This window comes from Oncorhynchus tshawytscha, linkage group LG12 (assembly GCF_018296145.1).
Source record: "Oncorhynchus tshawytscha isolate Ot180627B linkage group LG12, Otsh_v2.0, whole genome shotgun sequence".
Taxonomy (NCBI): Eukaryota; Metazoa; Chordata; class Actinopteri; order Salmoniformes; family Salmonidae; genus Oncorhynchus; species Oncorhynchus tshawytscha.
This window is the reverse complement of record NC_056440.1, coordinates 39,471,216-39,489,793: the sequence shown is the minus strand read 5'-3', so window position 1 is coordinate 39,489,793 and position 18,578 is coordinate 39,471,216. Positions and strand designations below refer to the sequence as shown.

Below are 18,578 nucleotides of genomic sequence, written 5' to 3'. Positions count from 1 at the left end.
GGTTGTTTTTCAGCAGTTTTTTTCTGGTAGCTGGATGTGTTTTCTTTCTACTAACTGTATTGGTAAGTCATGGTATTAAACAAACTTCAAAGTACACTCAAAAAAAATGATGGGTTCAACAAGCGTTCTTCTAAGATCCCCAAAGTTCGTCGAAGAACACTAGGGTTCTTGGCACTGAAAATTGCCCCCAAAAGGTTCTTCCAAGAACCCCATAGGCGGTGGGGTTCATCAAGGAACCTCCTTAGTTGGTGGGGGTTCTTGCAGGAACCTAATTGCCCAACTGAAACATTTGGATTTGAATTTTAAAAGGACAGCAGGTGCAGACACTTAACTGGAAAAAAAGTAAAGATCTCTTCAATTTAAGGTAAGGTTTGTCCCTTATATAATCTAAATTGATATTGTTTTATGACAATACCATTTATCTTTTCATATTTGTGCAAATCTTTCAAAAACAGAAAAAGGACACAATTCAATGGATATCAATCAACAAAGAGGTAAGAATATATAGGCTATAAGAATATGTTGAAGGCTGGCTGTATTGGGTGCAGATGCCTGAACTGGTCACTTTTGTGTCTGTAGGTATACAGACAAGGAGGCAAACAAAGGTATGTCAATTGGTATTGGTTTGTTATTATGCAGATCACATTTACCCTCCTCCTCCCTTTCCTCTTCAATGAATATCCCATAAGCCATAATGTTATGGACAAGGTATGTGTATTAAAACCATTATCAAAACAGTTTTTTTCATTCACATAACCACAAAAACCAAGGTATGAATACTGTCGTGTGCATGTTTTGTTAATCATCTGTATAATAAAACAATTTTGGATTCACAGACTTCACCCTCCCTACACCTCTGATGAATATAACAGGAAGCCTGTTAGATCAACATTCACTCTGGCTATAGATACAGAGAACATCAATACATTATCATCAACACGCCAGAGGAAACACCAATTTGACTTGGGGCTCTGCTGGGAGTTTACCTCCTATTTGGATTTTTTTCATTCTGCTTTGCCACTAAAATCATTAACACTGACAACTAAAATATTGTTTATTTTTATGCATATTATTAATAATATGATAATAATAAGGGGGTAGTTAAAGAAATTAACCCCAAAAGGTTCTTTGAGGATCCAGTGAAAGGGGTTATTTTTTTTCAGGTTGTAGGGAGGGTATGTGAACAATTTTTATTATACAGATATTTAACAAAACAGCATTCACACCTTGGTCTTCGTGGTGAATGTGAATGAAATAAACTGTTTTGATAGTGGTTTTAATACACATACCTTGTCCATAATGTAGAGGCCTCTGGGATATTCATTGAAGAGGTAAGGGAGGAGGAGGGTAAATGTGATCTGCATAACATACCAATAGACATACCTTTGTACAGTGGGGCAAAAAAGTATTTAGTCAGCCACCAATTGTGCAAGTTCTCCCACTTAAAAAGATGAGAGAGGCCTGTGATTTTCATCATAGGTACACTTCAACTATGACAGACAAAATGAGAAAAGAAAATCCAGACAATCACATTGTAGGATTTTTAATGAATTTATTTGTAAATTATAGTGGAAAATAAGTATTTGGTCACCTACAAACAAGCAAGATTTCTGGCTCTCACAGACCTGTAACTTCTTCTTTAAGAGGCTCCTCTGTCCTCCACTCGTTACCTGTATTAGTGGCACCTGTTTGAACTTGTTATCAGTATAAAAGACACCTGTCCACAACCTCAAACAGTCACACTCCAAACTCCACTATGGCCAAGACCAAAGAGCTGTCAAAGGACACCAAAAACAAAATTGTAGACCTGCACCAGGCTGGGAAGACTGAATTTGCAATAGGTAAGCAGCTTGGTTTGAAGAAATCAACTGTGGGAGCAATTATTAGGAAATGGAAGACATACAAGACCACTGATAATCTCCCTTGATCTGGGGCTCCACGCAAGATCTCACACTTTGTGGTCAAAATGATCACAAGAACGGTGAGCAGAAATCCCAGAACCACACGGGGGAACCTAGTGAAGGACCTGCAGAGAGCTGGGACCAAAGTTACAAAGCCTACCATCAGTAACACACTACGCCGCCAGGGACTCAAATCCTGTAGTGCCAGACGTGTCCCCCTGCTTAAGCCAGTACATGTCCAGGCCCGTCTGAAGTTTGCTAGAGAGCATTTGGATGATCCAGAAGAAGATTGGGAGAATGTCATATAGTCAGATGAAACCAAAATATAGCTTTTTGGTAAAAACTCAACACGTCATGTTTGGAGGACAAAGAATGCTGAGTTGCATCCAAAGAACACCATACCTACTGTGAAGCATGGGGGTGGAAACATCATGCTTTGGGGCTGTTTTTCTGCAAAGGGATCAGGACGACTGATCCGTGTAAAGGAAAGAATGAATGGGGCCATGTATTGTGAGATTTTGAGTGAAAACCTCCTTCCATCAGCAAGGACATTGAAGATGAAACGTGGCTGGGTCTTTCAGCATGACAATGATCCCAAACACACCGCCCGGGCGGTGGCCTAGCCAGTCTCCAGATCTCAACCCCATAGAAAATCTTTGGAGGGAGTTGAAAGTCCGTGTTGCCCAGCAACAGCCCCAAAACATCATTGCTCTAGAGGAGATCTGCATGGAGGAATGGGCCAAAATACCAGCAAGTGTGTGAAAACCTTGTGAAGACTTACAGAAAACGTTTGACCTCTGTCATTGCCAACAAAGGGTATATAACAAAGTATTGAGATAAACTTTTGTTATTGACCAAATACTTTTTTTCCACCATAATTTGCAAATAAATTCATAAAAAATCCTACAATGTGATTTTCTGGATTTTGTTTTCTCATTTTGTCTGTCATAGTTGAAGTGTACCTATGATGAAAATCACAGGCCTCTCTCATCTTTTTAGATTCCGTTGTCATACAGTATTCCATATAAGGCATCCAGACCTTATGAAAGTTGCACAGTGTGCCCTTAATCTGGGAATAAATTAAATAATAAATGGACATTTCTGCCATCCATTGTGACATTGTGGGAGGATAACCATCCTTCAAATTAATAGCAATGCATTTCTTAGCCGCTATAAATGCTATAGTTTATTCTTATAACAGTCTCCATGACTGGGCATTCTAACATATCTCAGATCCCATCACCCCGCAGGGACACCTGTCACCATCTCATCCTGCTAAGACATGATGAGCATAGTGTACTGACTGTGCACCAAGACAGTGACGCCTGTAGAGCTGTTTGTACCGTGTCTGTGTGAAAAGTAGGAAATTAGCTGTGAGGAAGCTGGCAGATCAATGACGTTACATTTCTATACTGACTGATTGGGGCAAACATTATAGATTTGAAATCCCTTTTGGCTAGCTCCAATGGTACACTGACGAAAACGAGACAAGTTAATTTACTTCTGTTGAAACGGGACAAAACATTTCCACACACACAACTACCTGACAGATAGCCAGTTCAGCTCTAGCCTCCAGCAGCTACTAGCTAGCTAGCTCATTCACTTCAGACTGAACTTCAGTCAAGAGGGGATGAAACATTAGCGAACATTACATGTCAGTTACACTACTAGCTCAGTTCTGGGAACATTTTTCTTCTTCTGTTAAGTCAAACAGTAGTTACCTTGCCAGCTACATCAATTAAATAAAGAGTACCTCTGCACGCTCTCTGGTGTCCGGCGCAGTCCTAAATCCATCTGGTTGAAACCACCAAACAGCCTACCCAACCGCTCTGAGGTGCCCACATGGACCTAAAGCACTCCCGATGCCTCTTTTTTGTATCACAATGGAATGATAAAACTGTTGATAAAACTCCTCCCCGTCCCCAGTGAAAGATGCGCTGTGTCTGAAAGGGGTATAACATTTTATATTTTTATGGATTTCAACTTTGCTGTATTATCATTTAACCCCTGGTTAAACTTACCTCCATGTAGCCTACTTGAGAAACACTATCTGGCAGCAAATTAAGCTGTATTATCATGCTACTGCAAATCATAGGCTATGGTTCAACAACAGTGGCAAACACTGTTGAATTATTCTGTTCACCATTATTACATAAAAAACATACTTTGTGACATCATTTTGATGCAGACGGTTTCCATAGGCAACAATACATCAGACACCAAACCACCTAGACCTACTTCAGTTGTCCTCTGTAATTGACTAATTTCTGTAATTCAGGGCTCATCTGTAAAAGAGACCTTGGTCTCAGTATGACTCCCTGATAAAATAAAGGTTTTTTAAAAAGTATCAGACTGTAGGCTACTCATACTACTACAACCTCTACCGCTACAGTATTGCAGTAAAGAAAGTGTTAAAACTCCCTCTGCACTAGAGGGCTATGGGACTGTAGCGCAAATATTTGTTTACAGTGTCCGTAAACAAATATTTGTGATGGAAAGAAGGAGGGCAAGTGAGTCGATGTGCAATCCAAAAATGTGATCATCATTGAAAGGGAAAAGGCGCAACACGCACACAGTCTACCATGGTGAGCAAGCATTGCTCGTTTTCATCTTCAATTAACATTGAATCCCCAGTTATTTGTCTCTGCCTGCAAATCGTCCTCCTAAAAGTGTTTGACTCCAACACACTCATCCAACATATTACTACTTTACTCAGATTATCTACATTTACCTTAAGGCTTTTCTATTTGTATATTTTTTTTAAACAAATTCTAGATCTAACGTCTAATTTACCACAAAATCGTTTTGTTGAAATATCCCCAAAAGTTGTGATGAGACAGAGGGATTTTTTTGTTGAGCAAGAGCAGTGGCAGCCAGTGAAAGTGTTTGGGAAATAATTGGGTGACATCTTGTGGCCTTTGTCAGTTACACTCATATTTGTCTCCGTTAAAAATCATCGCACTCCTAAAAGGTAGGCTATGAAACGCAGCTCAAGAGAAATTGAAAGTCTCCCTAACTTTGCTCTTTTCAAACTACGACTGTATGGCCTCATATAATGGTCCATGTGAGAAGCTCTGCTAATTTAACCTATTTCTTAGGTTATTTCTGCACATTTTGATATTGCCTATAGTGACCATGGCTGGCAAGTGATCTGCGTTACCTGACTCAAATCACATTGCGAGACTTGTGTTCTTGTGTTCCAGTTCTTGCGGTAACGGGTGGGAGTCGGACAGAGACAGACAGTTGGTGCGGTATGAAAAGCTTTTTGTGCGGACGGGAGCGGGATGAATTAATCAGTCCCGCGCAGACCTCTACTCTGCACCCACTCAGTGTACTTCTACTACTAGCCCGTGAATGTTCATCTACTGCAGACGCGTTTCTGTTTAAACTGTCTTACCACAGCTGTTCCCCAATTTCAGACGACCACACTGGTAGCTACAGTATCCAAATCCTACTACTTCACTGTCTCAATTTACCAATACAACTCAAATATGTAGCTGCAAGACAAACAAAGCTGGCAAAAAAAAAATGCGGACAAAAGTTCTGATTTTACCGTCACATACAACTAGCTTCAACATGAATGGACTACATGTAATGTGAATTAATTAGGAAAAGTGGCTAACACTGGCATCCATTAAATCGGCTTTTATTTTCGGTGTGAGCGGTTTTCTGATTCTGGTCATAGAATACATGCATACACAATGTCTTGTATTACGTCACCATTGTAATTCAAGGAATTGCTGTAGGAGACAAAAGAGGTATGATTTCAATTCCATGGCTGGATCCGCTGGATCAAGCAACAGTTCTACATGTTCTATTGTTGAGTCAAATTTCATTCTAATTTAGAAGTTTAGGGCTAATCAGATAATCAACAGCAGCCCCTAAACAAATGGCTTTACTTTACTACTATGCAGCCCATTGGCCTTAAGGAGGGAACACATTTGGGACACACCCTAAATGTATGTACTGGCTTTTTATGATAAAAAAAAAGGTCAAATAAATCAGTAAATGTGACAGATGTGTGGGTTGTTTGCCTGTTAGGTGTTCATGTCAGAGCCGAGGAAGCCCAGTCAGAAGCTGAAGGTGTGGTTCGGAGAGTACTGGAACGTGTCTGACTTCCTGGCCATCCTCCTCTTCCTGGTGGGGCTGGCACTGCGCTGGCACAGCGGGTCCTACCGGACGGCAGGGCGGATCACCTACTGCCTGGACATCATCTTCTGGTATGTCCGGATGCTGGACCTGCTAGCGGTCAACCAGCACGCTGGACACTACCTCACCATGATCACCAAGATGGTGAGTACAGCCTTTCCTTCCTTGGGCTAACATCTAGGGTACGTACAAAACTATATTCCCTATATAGTGCACTACTTTTGTAAGCCATTTCATGCGCACCCTACTGGGTTAGTGTAATAGAGATCCAGTCTAAGGCACTGCAGCGCAGTGCTAGAGGCGTCACTACAGACCAGTGTTCAATCCCGGGCTGTATCACAATAGGCGGCTCACAATTGGCCCAGCGTCGTCCGGGTTAGGATAGGTTTTGGCCAGGGTAGGCCGTCATTGTAAATAAGAATTTGTTCTGAACTGACTTGCCTAGTTAAATAAAGGTTAAATAAAATACATAGCTCCACCTAATCACAGCCCAGTGTTTTTAGAACCTTGGACTGTAGCCCTCAAACACAACTCTGGAACTCAATGTCACGATCGTCAAATTGAGGAGACCAAAGCGCAGCGTTGTGTGAATACATACTTTTAATTATAGACGAAAAAACACAAAGTACACTAAACAAACAAACTAACCAGACGAACGTGACCGCTATAGAAACTGAGTGCTAACATGCAACATCACATAGACAATAAACCACAATACAAAACAGGCTACCTAAATATGGTTCCCAATCAGAGACAACGACAAACACCTGCCACTGATTGAGAACCATATCAGGCCAAAACACATAGAAACAGACTAACTAGACATGCAACATAGAATGCCCACTCATATCACACCCTGACCAAACAAAACATAGAAACAAACAATGCAAATAATGGTCAGAGTGTGACAGTACCCCCCCCCCCCTAAGGTGCGGACTCCGGCCGCAAAACCTAAACCTATAGGGGAGGTTCTGGGTGGGCATCTGGCCGTGGTGGAGGCTCTGGCGCGGGACGTGGACCCCACTCCACCATAGTCATTTCCCTCTTCAAGGGCCTCTTTAGAGTGGCGACCCTCGCCTCCGACTTTGGGTCTAAGACCCTAATTAAAGGCCCCACTGGACTGAGGAGTGCCTCTGGGCTGAGGGGCAGCTCCGGACTGAGGGGCAGCTCCGGACTGGCTGACGGCTCTGGCAGCTCCTGGCTGGCTGACGGCTCTGGCAGCTCCTGGCTGGTTGACGGCTCAGGACAGACGGGAGACTCTGGCGGCTCAGGACAGACGGGAGACTCTGGCGGCTCAGGACAGACGGGAGACTCTGGCGGCTCAGGACAGACGGGAGACTCTGGCGGCTCAGGACAGACGGGAGACTCTGGCGGCTCAGGACAGACGGGAGACTCTGGCGGCGCTGGGCAGGAGGAAGGCTCTGGCAGCGCTGGGCAGGCGGGAGCATCTGTAGGGATGAGACAGAGAGACAGCCTGGTGCGGGGGGCTGCCACCGGAGGGCTGGTGCGTGGAGGTGGCACCGGATAGACTGGACCGTGAAGGCGCACTGGAGATCTTGAGCACCGAGCCTGCCCAACCTTACCTGGTTGAATGCTCCCCGTAGCCAGGCCAGTGCGGCGAGGTGGAATAGCCCGCACTGGGCTATGCTGGTGAACCGGGGACACCATGCGTAAGGCTGGTGCCATGTATGCCGGCCCGAGGAGACGCACTGGAGACCAGATGCGTAGAGCCGGCTTCATGGCACCTGGCTCGATGCCCACTCTAGCCCGGCCGTTATGAGGAGCTAGAATGTACCGAACCGGGCTATGCACACGCACCGGGGACACAGTGCGCTCCACCGCATAACACGGTGCCTGCCCGGTTCCTCTCTCTCTCCGGTAAGCACAGGGAGTTGGCACAGGTCTCCTACCAGGCTTCGCCACACTCCCTGTGTGCCGCCCCCCAATACATTTTTGGGGCTGCCTCTCGGGCTTCCAGCCGTGCTGCCTCCTCATACCAGCGCCTCTCTGCTTTCGCTGCCTCCAGCTCTGCTTTGGGGCGGCGATATTCCCCTGTGCCCAGGGTCCTTCGCCTTCCAGAATCTCCTCCCAAGTCCATGAGTCCTGCGTTCTTTGCCGCTGCTGCTGCTTGGTCCATTGTTGGTGTTTTATTCTGTCACGATCGTCGTATTGAGGAGACCAAAGCGCAGCGTGGTGTGAATACATACTTGTAATTATAGACGAAAAAAACACGAAGTACACTAAACAAACAAAACAAACTAAACTAACCAGACGAACGTGACCGCTATAGAAACTGAGTGCTAACATGCAACATCACATAGACAATAACCCACGAACCACAATACGAATCAGAGACAACGACAATCACCTGCCACTGATTGAGAACCATATCAGGCCAAAACACATAGAAACAGACTAACTAGACATGCAACATAGAATGCCCACTCATATCACACCCTGACCAAACAAAACATAGAAAAACAACGTAAATAATGGTCAGAGTGTGACACTCAAAGCCAGTTCCACTGCATTTTTCCATTGTTCCCTTCAAATCAGGGAGTGATTTAGACCTGGGATACCAGGTGTGTGCAATTAATTATCAGGTAGAACATAAAACCAGCATGCTCTGGACCTCGTAGGGTAAGAGTTGAATACCCCTGGTTTATAAGGACCCAAAGGGATGCACATTGTAGTTCTAGTCTAGCAATGAAATATCTGATCAAGCGAATCAAGGGCTTGTTGATGAGAATCAGGGATTTTATTTTGTTGCTTGGACAACTAAAATGTGCACCCTTGTGTGACCCCCTAGCACTAGGATAAAAAAAACAGACTTGTGCCACATAGGGATGTGACGGTCATGGAATTTTGGATAACATTTATTGGTCAGCCAAATGACTGTGGTCACCATTATAGAATTAGTAGAACCGGCGTCCCCATTCAAATAAATTATGGCATAATGGGTGTACTGGTGGCCATTGTGAGTGTACCCATAGGATCAAAGCAGGAAATAAAAGCAGGAAGTGTACCCATCAATATGTCCTATGATTTGCGATTTGTGATGTGATTACCATGGAAATTACCAGCCAGCCATTGCGAGGGAGTTTATTAGCCAAATTTCCAGGCTTAGATGTTCCAAGCCCGTTCTATTCATTATATTTCTAGGTGTGCTGCTGCTGCAGGGAGCGGGGCGTTGCCTAGGCTTGTTTCAGCAAGGAACAACAAAGTTTCATTATGTTGTAAAGATTCCATGTTACCGCAGAAACGGGCTCAACCACACAAATGCCTGGCCATCTCTTCTTCAGTCAGCTGTTCGTTCCACAAAAAAGAAAACAGTTATGACGGTTATTTTATTTTCATGGTGGTCTTCATACATAACCGTTGGTTACATAGTTATACGGTAATTGTGCCAGCCCTAATGCCACAGCATAGGGAAGTATTCAGACCCCTTTACTTGGTGGAGGCCCCTGTGTTCTTGGGGACCTTCAACGCTGCAGACATTTTTTGGTAACCTTTCCCAGATCTGTGCCTCGACACAATCCTGTCTCGGAACTGTACGGACAGTTACTTCGACCTCATGGCTTGGTTTTTGCTCTGACACGCGCTGTCAACTGTGGGACCTTATATAGACAGGTGTGGGCATTTCCAAATCATGTCCAATCAATTGAATTTACCACAGGTGTAAAAACAAGGATGATCAATGGAATCCGGAGGCACCTGATCTCAAGTTCAAGTCTCATAGCAAAGGTCTGAATACTTTTATAAATAAGGTATTTCAGTTTTACATTTTATATACATTTGCAAACATTTCTAAAAACCTGTTTTCACTTTGTCATTATGGGATATTGTGTGTAGATTGATGAGGATGTATTTTTATTTGATCAATTTTTGAATAAGTCTGTAACGGAACAAAATGTGGAAAAGGGTCAAGGGGTCTGAATACTTTCCGAATGCACTGTAGTTCTAAAAAGGGCTTAAAATTCAACATTTTATCGTGATAAAAAACAAAAAACAATGTGTGATACAAATGTAAAAAGTATGTCAAACATCCTTCCTTTCAATTAAGTTTCCATGTGAGAATTGCCAGAACACTCTAAGATAACCAAAAATATTTACCACTTCCGCTTGCGTGGAATCGCCCATTTTAAAATATTTTCCTCTATGTTCTTGACCCATCTGCTCAGACCAGTAACATGTTTTACATTGTGGTCATGATGGCCATCGTGCTGCTGAGTTTCGGGGTGTCCAGGAAGGCCATCTTGTCTCCAGACGAAGCTCCGTCATGGAGCCTGCTCAGAGATGTGGTCAACCAGCCGTACTGGATGATGTTTGGAGAAGGATACCCCGATGAAATAGATGGTGAGTAACTACTAACCAGTGACCAGTTACAGTTGTGCTTCCGTTTGGCCGTTTGGTTGGAGTTGCTTGTAACACCAGAGTTGTGGGGGTAACTCCTGCATGGGCCACAGTCAATGGGAATATGGTGCCATTTGAGACCCCTTGTCCCTTTTGTGTTTATGGCAGCCTGTGCAGAAGGCAAGCCGTGTGCCCCCGGGGCTTTCCTCCACCCTTTCCTCCAGGCCGTCTACCTCTTCTTCCAGTACCTCATCATGGTCAACGTCCTCCTTGCCCTTCTCAAGTAGGGACTCTAAACCCTCCATTAAAAAATATAAATTGTCTTTTGAATCTGTCTTTCTCTGCCTGATTGTGTCTTCCTGTTTATGCTAGGGTTTTGCAAATAGGGTTTTGCAGCATCTCTCAGTGCTTCACGGTTTGTTATGGATCTTTTTTTTGACAGCAATGTCTACTTTAAAATGAAGTCCACGTCCAAAAAGCTGTGGATGTACAACCGTTACCGTTACATTATGACCTATCAGGAGAAGCCGTGGCTGCCCCCGCCCCTCGTCAGCCTGAGTCACGTGACCCTGTGTGTGACCGCCATTTACCGGAAACACAGGGGCTTGTCTGAGAAGGAGAGGGACTCCTGTCGGCTTAGTGAGTGTGTGTGTGTGTGTGTGTGTGTGTGTGTGTGTGTGTGTGTGTGTGTGTGTGTGTGTGTGTGTGTGTGTGTGTGCGTACGTGCGTGTGTGTGTGTGGGCGCGTGTTTTTGGATGAGTACAACTAATTTAACCTTAGTCTACTATGCTGTTGTTCTATGACAGTATTGATTCAAAGCATTTCCACGTGGTAGGAAAATGCTACAGTACTTCTAAGTGAGTGTATGTGTGTTTGAAATATGGACTTGTTTGTAATCTTTCTCTCCCTCTGTCAGAGCTTTACCTCGGCCGAGAGGAGCTGAAGAGGCTTCATGAGTTTGAGGATAGGTGTGTGATAGCGTATTTCCACAAGAAAAAACAAGATGTTCTCTGCAGCCAGATCCACAGGATCCGAGCCACTGCAGAAAGGTGAGACTGAGATTTCGATAGCCATAGAGTTTTCAATAGCCATAGAGATACCCTTTTTGTCACTCCCCTGAATGTCTCTGTGTCCTTGACCTGACAGGGCTGAGGAGATGGGTGTAGTTATTGGTGAGGTGTCTGAAAGGGTCCATTTCATCCAGGACAGCCTGCAGGTGCTGGACAGCCAGCTGGGCCAGCTGCAGGTCCTGTCTGCCCTGGCCGTGGACACCCTCACCCTACTGTCGGCCTCTGACAGCCTGCAGCAGAAGGAAGCCCACCTGGGACACTGCCGGCCAATTGCCCACTCCCATCACCACTCACCCAACAGCTGTACCCTCCCCCACATTGACATCACGCCCTGCCACACACCCAAGGCCTACCACAGCACCCCACCCTCCCTGCTGTGGGGCCTCACCTCCCTCAGCCACCGTCCGCCACTGGAGTGGCACCCGGGAACATGGGGGGACGGTGGCCGTGAGGGGTGGGGGGCTGGGGAGACAAAAGAGGAAGAGGAGGTACAGAGTATCATGGTGCATCATGGTGGCGAGGTATGGCCGGTTGGTTTTGGCTTTGGCCCGCATGACTCTCTCCATCACCTGGGCGGTGCAGGGCTCATAGACAAGACCCCCTGTGAGTCGTGCGGGCCTTCCCACTGTGGCTCTCCCCTGCACCCCTGGACCTGGGCTGTAGAGGGTTCTCTGGAACCCCCCCACTGCAAACCCTGGGCCTACTACGACCCTGAGATGTCCATGGAGGAGGACAAAGAGGGGGAGGTTGGGCAGCCCTTTAATGTGGATGTGTCGAGGGCCTCTAGCCATGACTTTCTGTTGTTGGACCCCCAGGACGAGAGAGGCTGTGGGGCCATGGGTTTGGTGAACCCTTCCTTCTGTAAGGATGACGACCCTGGGTCAGCTAGCTCCAGACTGGGCCAGTGGGGCAGGAAGTGTCCTCATCGGTGGACATGTCTGTCCAGGGACCAGCCGCATAGACACAGGCGCTCTCCTTCCTCTAGCATGGAGAACATGGCTCTATCTAATCCCTCCCTGAGGCCATTACAAGCCTCTTTCCCCGCCCTCGACTGCCTATCAGGGGAGCGGAGCTTCACAGCTGACATACCCCTTGGCTGCAGTAAAAGCAGAGGTACTGTACCACCCTCTTATGCTTGGTGAGCATTAGCAATAACGTGCAAAGAAGGCTCAGTAACCCAATATTTTATTTTGTCATCACATTTGTATTATGTACCTCATTTCAAATCAAATCAAATGTTATTTGTCACATGCTTCGTAAACAACAGGTGTAGACTAACAATGAAGTGCTTCTTAATGGGCCCTTCCCAACAATGCAGAAAGAAAAAAATGAGAAATAGTAGAAAAACAATAACACAAGGAATAAATACATAATGAGGAACGATAACTTGGCTTTATACACGGGGTACCAGTACTGAGTCGATGATGTGCAGGGGTGCGAGGTAATTGAGGTAGATATGTACATATAGGTAGGGATAAAGTGACTAGGCAATGGGATAGATAATATACAGTAACAGCAGCGTGCAGTATTTGATGAGGCAAAATAGTTTGTGCAAAAAGGGTCAATGTAGCTATTGGTTAACTATTTAACTAACTATTTAGCTGTAGGCCATCATTGTAAATAAAAATGTGTTATTGACTGACTTGCCTAGTTAAATAAAGGTTAAATAAAACTATTCTAAAATTAAAAGCAGTTTTATAGCTTAGGGATAGGAGCTGTTCAGTGGTACCGCTTACGTGCGGTAGCAGAGAGAATAGTCTATGACTTGGGTGGCTGGAGTCTTTGACAATTTTTAGGGCTTTAGGGCCTTCCTCTGACACTGCCTGGTATAGAGGTCCTGGATGGTAGGGAGCTCGGCCCCAGTGATGTACTGGGCCGTCCGCACTACCCTCTGTGGCGCCTTGCGGTCGGATGCCAAGCGGTTGCCATACGAAGCAGTGATATAGCCAGTCAAGATGTTCTCAATGGTACAGATGTGAATGCTACGGGACGATAGTTATTTAGACAGGTTAACTTGACGTTACCTTGGCCACATACCCATATACGAGTACAATACCCATAAAGTAAAGATTCCACTAATCCATTTCCCAATGCATCTCTAGTGATTCTACCTGTCCTGGTTGTGTTTTGCAGAGTGGTCCAAGTCGTCTGACCTGGCGATGACCTCAGGGAGCAGAGAGAGGTGTCAGGCCAGGAGAACAGTCAAGATTTTGGAGGGGAGTTCTTCAGATGCTGTAAGACAGACAGACAGACAGACAGACAGACAGACAGACAGACAGACAGACAGACAGACAGACAGACAGACAGACAGACAGACAGACAGACAGACAGACAGACAGACAGACAGACAGACAGACAGACAGACAGACAGACAGACAGACAGACAGACAGACAGACAGACAGACAGACAGACAGATGTCTGAACACTGAATCTGTTCAATCATAGACTCAAACTGCATCAGCCATTTACTACTAGCTCCTGCACAGTGCCAGTCTAACGTAGCCATAGCTATTTATATCAGTAGATGTAAAGCTGTGTATAGCCCATGTAAATTGATTGATTTGAGATGACCCTTCATTGACCTCTTTGCTCTGGTGAAACAGGTGGACTCTTACCTTTCTGACGTGTGCAGGAAGAGGAGGCGCAGGGGAGGAGAGCCTGTGTGCTGGTCTGCATCTGCTAGCCTCAACAAGTTCAGTATGTGTCAATGAGCAGTTCCCATAGAGACAGAAACAGGGCACACCTTTCTTTGCCATAGATCACTTCTGTGACAGCATTGTAAAGCTGCACTCCATCTCTATGACAGTGCTCTACCCAAAATGTCTGAATGTACCCAAACCTAAAGCTATGGATATATCTTACACTCTTAGAAAAAAGGGTTACAAAACGATTCTTCGGCTGTCCCCATAGGAGAACCCTTTTTGGTTGCAGGTAGAAGGCTTTTCTGTTTCCATGAAGAACCCTCCATGTAGAACCCTCTGACTTCATATCAGCTTTTGACGATTCACCATTATCTTTTCACCAAACACCCTCTGATGTCAATATTGTTACAGATTTGGAACCCCTGGATACTTTGCAGAAAGAGCATTTTTCACATCAGGTAAGATTTTATGTTGTGTATAAGCAGTTATATTTCCTGTATTATAAACATGTTAAAGGTCCAATGCAGTTTTAAAAAAAAATCTCAATATCAATTCATTTCTGGGTAACAATTAAGTACCTTAACTGTGATTGCTTTCAGTAAAAATGGTTAAAAAATATATATATATATATATATATATATTAAAAAATAGCTTCTTAGCAAAGGGCAATTTCTCAAGGAAGAATTTTTCTAGGACAGAAAATTTGCTGTTATTCGCAGAGCAGTTTGGAATTCTTTCGTATTTGTCTATTAACTCATTTACTGTGTAGTGATGTCGTCTTGGAAGGCCAAAACGCCATCCCACCTAAACAGGCTGAAATGTCAGTCTTTTCAAACAGCTCTAACACTAAAAGTTCATTATCATAATTTTCACAAATTCATAGTATTATTCCTACCTCGTAGTGTGAAAATATATACAAAAAACAGTGAAATCATGTTTTTGACTGCCATGGGCCCTTAAGTAATAAAACCGTGGAGATGTATACTGTATAGCGATATCTCTATATGGGTTGAAGACTGTTTAAAGATGTTCAGCTAAAACTATGGCTGCGTTCCAAGCTGACTACATTGCAGTTGCCTGCCAGATCTCACAGCGTCTGGATAGTTGTTTAATTATCAGCTAACCATATCATATGACATACGGTGCCTTGTGAACGTCTACTCACCATCAACTATTGGTTGATGCAATGCAACAACTGTTATGTATGTTCTGCTCTTCTCCTGTAGGATTCTAGTCAGTCCGTGTGGACCAGCTGGGCCCGCTCTGTCAGCCGCAGGTCCTCGTAAGTCTGCATGGGGCGGGATGAGCTTAGGAGATCACATGTATTGTACATGTACACTTTTTACACTATCCCGGTTCGGCTTAGTAGTGTAAAAAGTCCAAATGGAGTCCGACCTGGGTTCAAAAATGTTCTTGAACTTTCAAATACTTTTGAGCGTTTGATTGAGCCTACCTGGAGTGACAGATGAGCGGGGTTTACAGTTTTTGTACTATCCCATTGGTTCCATTGCGCCAGACAAGATCAATCAACCACAGCTAGTGATTTGCTAGCAGTTAACTAGCAGTTAGTAATTGAAGGAAAACACATTTGATCTCAGGTCTGCATGGAGTAGTGCTGGAATTGTGGAGAAAGTAGTCATTGTGGAAGTACTGAAGTTGTGTATAGTAGGATAGTTTTATCTGTTCTGTATGTTCTTCTGTTGTAGAGTGCAGGGTGGGATCACACCTGAAGGTAGGCAACCTGACTCATGTCTAGATAAATTGCTTGTATATAAAAAATGTATATATTCGTTTTCACTCTCATTCTTTTTCTCATCTTTCCCCTCTTCTAGAATATTCACCTTCCAAATCAAAGTCGTAATTGTTAACTGTAATTGTTCATTTTGTTCTGTTCTTTGTTGTTTACTCTGTGTTTGTCTGTTACATTTCAATCGATGGAAGACCTGGACCCACACTACTCAGGTACTCCTCAACAATCACATAAATCACATTTAAAAAAATATAGCTGCAAGCAGCAATGAACGGTGTTCACAGGTTGACAGATAGGACAAAATACCAGTTGGATATCAAAGTAAGCACTTTATCATGTGGGAACTTATAAAATCTTATTTTATGTGCAAACAGTGAAAGCATTACCATATTTATCTCTCAATACCACACGGATGACACTAGCAGGACCAGATTACCGAATGGGCCGAAGGGCATGTGCCCTGTGGTCCCCGACCTCCAGGGGCCCCCAACCAAATGTATTTATAATTTTTTGGGGTTGTGGGCTCCCTGGAGGTCGCCCCAGATAGCATATGATAGCAAAATGTGTAGAATAGCAGGAAATTAGCTTTAAAGCTTTAATGCAAAATGTTAAAGGGTAATTTCACTGCTGCTCTATTCCACTATATATGTCCATTCATATGTTATTAACATATCATGTGTCATAAAAATAGATAACTTCTTCACTACATGAGAATATCAGCGTTTCTGCATCTCATTTCCTTGTTGTAAGCCAACCACAATATCTAGAATTTATAGCGATTTCAGGACATGTATCGCCAAGTTGAAGGTGGATCCAGTTGATGTGGAGAAATATCAAAATGTCTGTGTTTGTAACCAGCACTTTCGGCCGGAGGATTTCTAAACTGATGGGTTTTCCAGGTCGTCAAACGTTGAAAAGTGAAGCTATTCCATCTATTTTCCCTTTCAAAAAAGAAGGGATCCGATCAGCCAACATCAGCGCAGCAGAAAAGAAGTCATGCTGAGGTAAGGTAGCTAACATTACCTAGCTAACTAGCTAGCGAACTACATTTGTTTATCTAAACCAAAATCTAGCTAGCTAGCTAGATTTAATAATATGCTAGCTAGACATTCCAAAGCATATCAATATAATTAGCCAGCTGCTATCTGGCGACGTAGCTTTGCAAGCTAACGTTAGCTTCGTTAGATTATGTTAGTTACAGCCTACCGGACCGTATCTGGTCTAGCTATCAACATCAAGCTCAACACTATGGCTCCATGATGAGCAGATACAGTGCATTCAGAAAGTAGTCAGACCCCTTGACTTTTCCCACATTTTGTTACGGTATAGCCTTATTCTTAAATTGATTAAATTAATTGTTTTCCTAATCAATCTACACGCAATACCCCATAATGACAAAGCGAAAACATTTTTTTTTAAATGTTGCAAATGTATTAAAACAAAAAAAAACAGAAATACCTTATTTACATAAGTATTCAGAGCCTTTGTTATGAGACTTGAAATTGAGCTCAGGTGCATCCTGTTTCCATTGATCATCCTTGAGATATTTCTACAACTTGATTGCAGTCCACCTGTAGTAAATGCAGGGTTGGTCCTACAAAGCCAGAGCCCCCTGATGGGAGAGCATAATATACAAAGGAAATCTCAAAGCTACTAATGAGAACCTTGACGACCTTATACCTAGTCGGTGGGGATTCCGGTGGGGTACCCCCACCCAGGTCGTGGTAGTGCTGACAACACTGGCTCCTTTGGCTGAGAAGCAACCTCACACATGAATGGTCTCGGGATGCTTTACTGTTGGCATGACACAGGACTGATGGTAGCGCTCACTTTGTCTTCTCCGGACAAGCTTTTTTCCGGATGCCCCAAACAATCGGAAAGGGGATTCATCAGAGAAAATGACTTTACCCCAGTCCTCAGCAGTCCAATCCATGTACCTTTTGCAGAATATTAGTCTGTCCCTGATGTTTTTCCTGTAGAGAAGTGGCTTCTTTGCTGCCCTTCTTGACACCAGGCCATCCTCCAAAAGTCTTTGTCTCACTGTGCGTGCAGATGCACTCACACCTGCCTGCTGCCATTCCTGAGCAAGCTCTGTACTGGTGGTGCCCCGATCCCGCAGCTGAATCAACTTTAGGAGATTGTCCTGGCGCTTGCTGGACTTTCTTGGGGGCCCTGAAGCCTTCTTCACAACAATTGAACCGCTCTCCTTGAAGTTCTTGATGATCCGATAAATGGTTGGTTTAGGTGCAGTCTTACTTGCAGCAAAATCCTTGCCTGTGAAGCCCTTTTTGTGCAAAGCAATAATGACGGCACGTGTTTCCTTGCAGGTAACCATGGTTGACAGAGGAAGAACAATGATTCCAAGCACCACCCTGAAGCTTCCAGTCTGTTATTTGAACTCAGTCAGCATGACAGAGTGATCTCCAGCCTTGTCCTCGTCAACACTCACACCAGTACCTGTTAAACCTACCCCCTACTTTTTCGAACATTCTGTTAAAAATCATTCTCCTGTTAAGGAATTTAGTATATGCATAAAATGTGTGGATAGAAAATACTGGTTAAATCACGGCTGTGACTATAACAGAGTCACCTGAGTGGGTTGATTCACTGATGTGGTCATCCTGTCTGGGTTGGCGCCTCCCTTTGGGTTGTGCCATGGCGGAGATCTTTGTGGGCTATACTCGGCCCTGTCTCAGGATGGTAAGTTGGTGG

General features: G+C 44.2%; 1 protein-coding gene across 1 annotated transcript in view; it reads left to right on the top strand.

Annotated features, from left to right (window-relative positions):
* LOC112264136 (transient receptor potential cation channel subfamily M member 7-like) overlaps positions 1–18,578 on the top strand; it is a 65,385-nt gene that overhangs the window by 34,181 nt on the left and 12,626 nt on the right. Inside the window, exons 21-32 of the mRNA XM_042331100.1 lie at positions 5,943–6,194; positions 10,232–10,406; positions 10,572–10,686; positions 10,846–11,042; positions 11,320–11,452; positions 11,550–12,586; positions 13,607–13,707; positions 14,078–14,171; positions 14,528–14,574; positions 15,343–15,398; positions 15,823–15,848; positions 16,058–16,078. Coding sequence (XP_042187034.1) covers positions 5,943–6,194; positions 10,232–10,406; positions 10,572–10,686; positions 10,846–11,042; positions 11,320–11,452; positions 11,550–12,586; positions 13,607–13,707; positions 14,078–14,171; positions 14,528–14,574; positions 15,343–15,398; positions 15,823–15,848; positions 16,058–16,078 — 2,254 coding nt within the window. The remainder of the gene's footprint in view (positions 1–5,942; positions 6,195–10,231; positions 10,407–10,571; positions 10,687–10,845; positions 11,043–11,319; positions 11,453–11,549; positions 12,587–13,606; positions 13,708–14,077; positions 14,172–14,527; positions 14,575–15,342; positions 15,399–15,822; positions 15,849–16,057; positions 16,079–18,578) is intronic.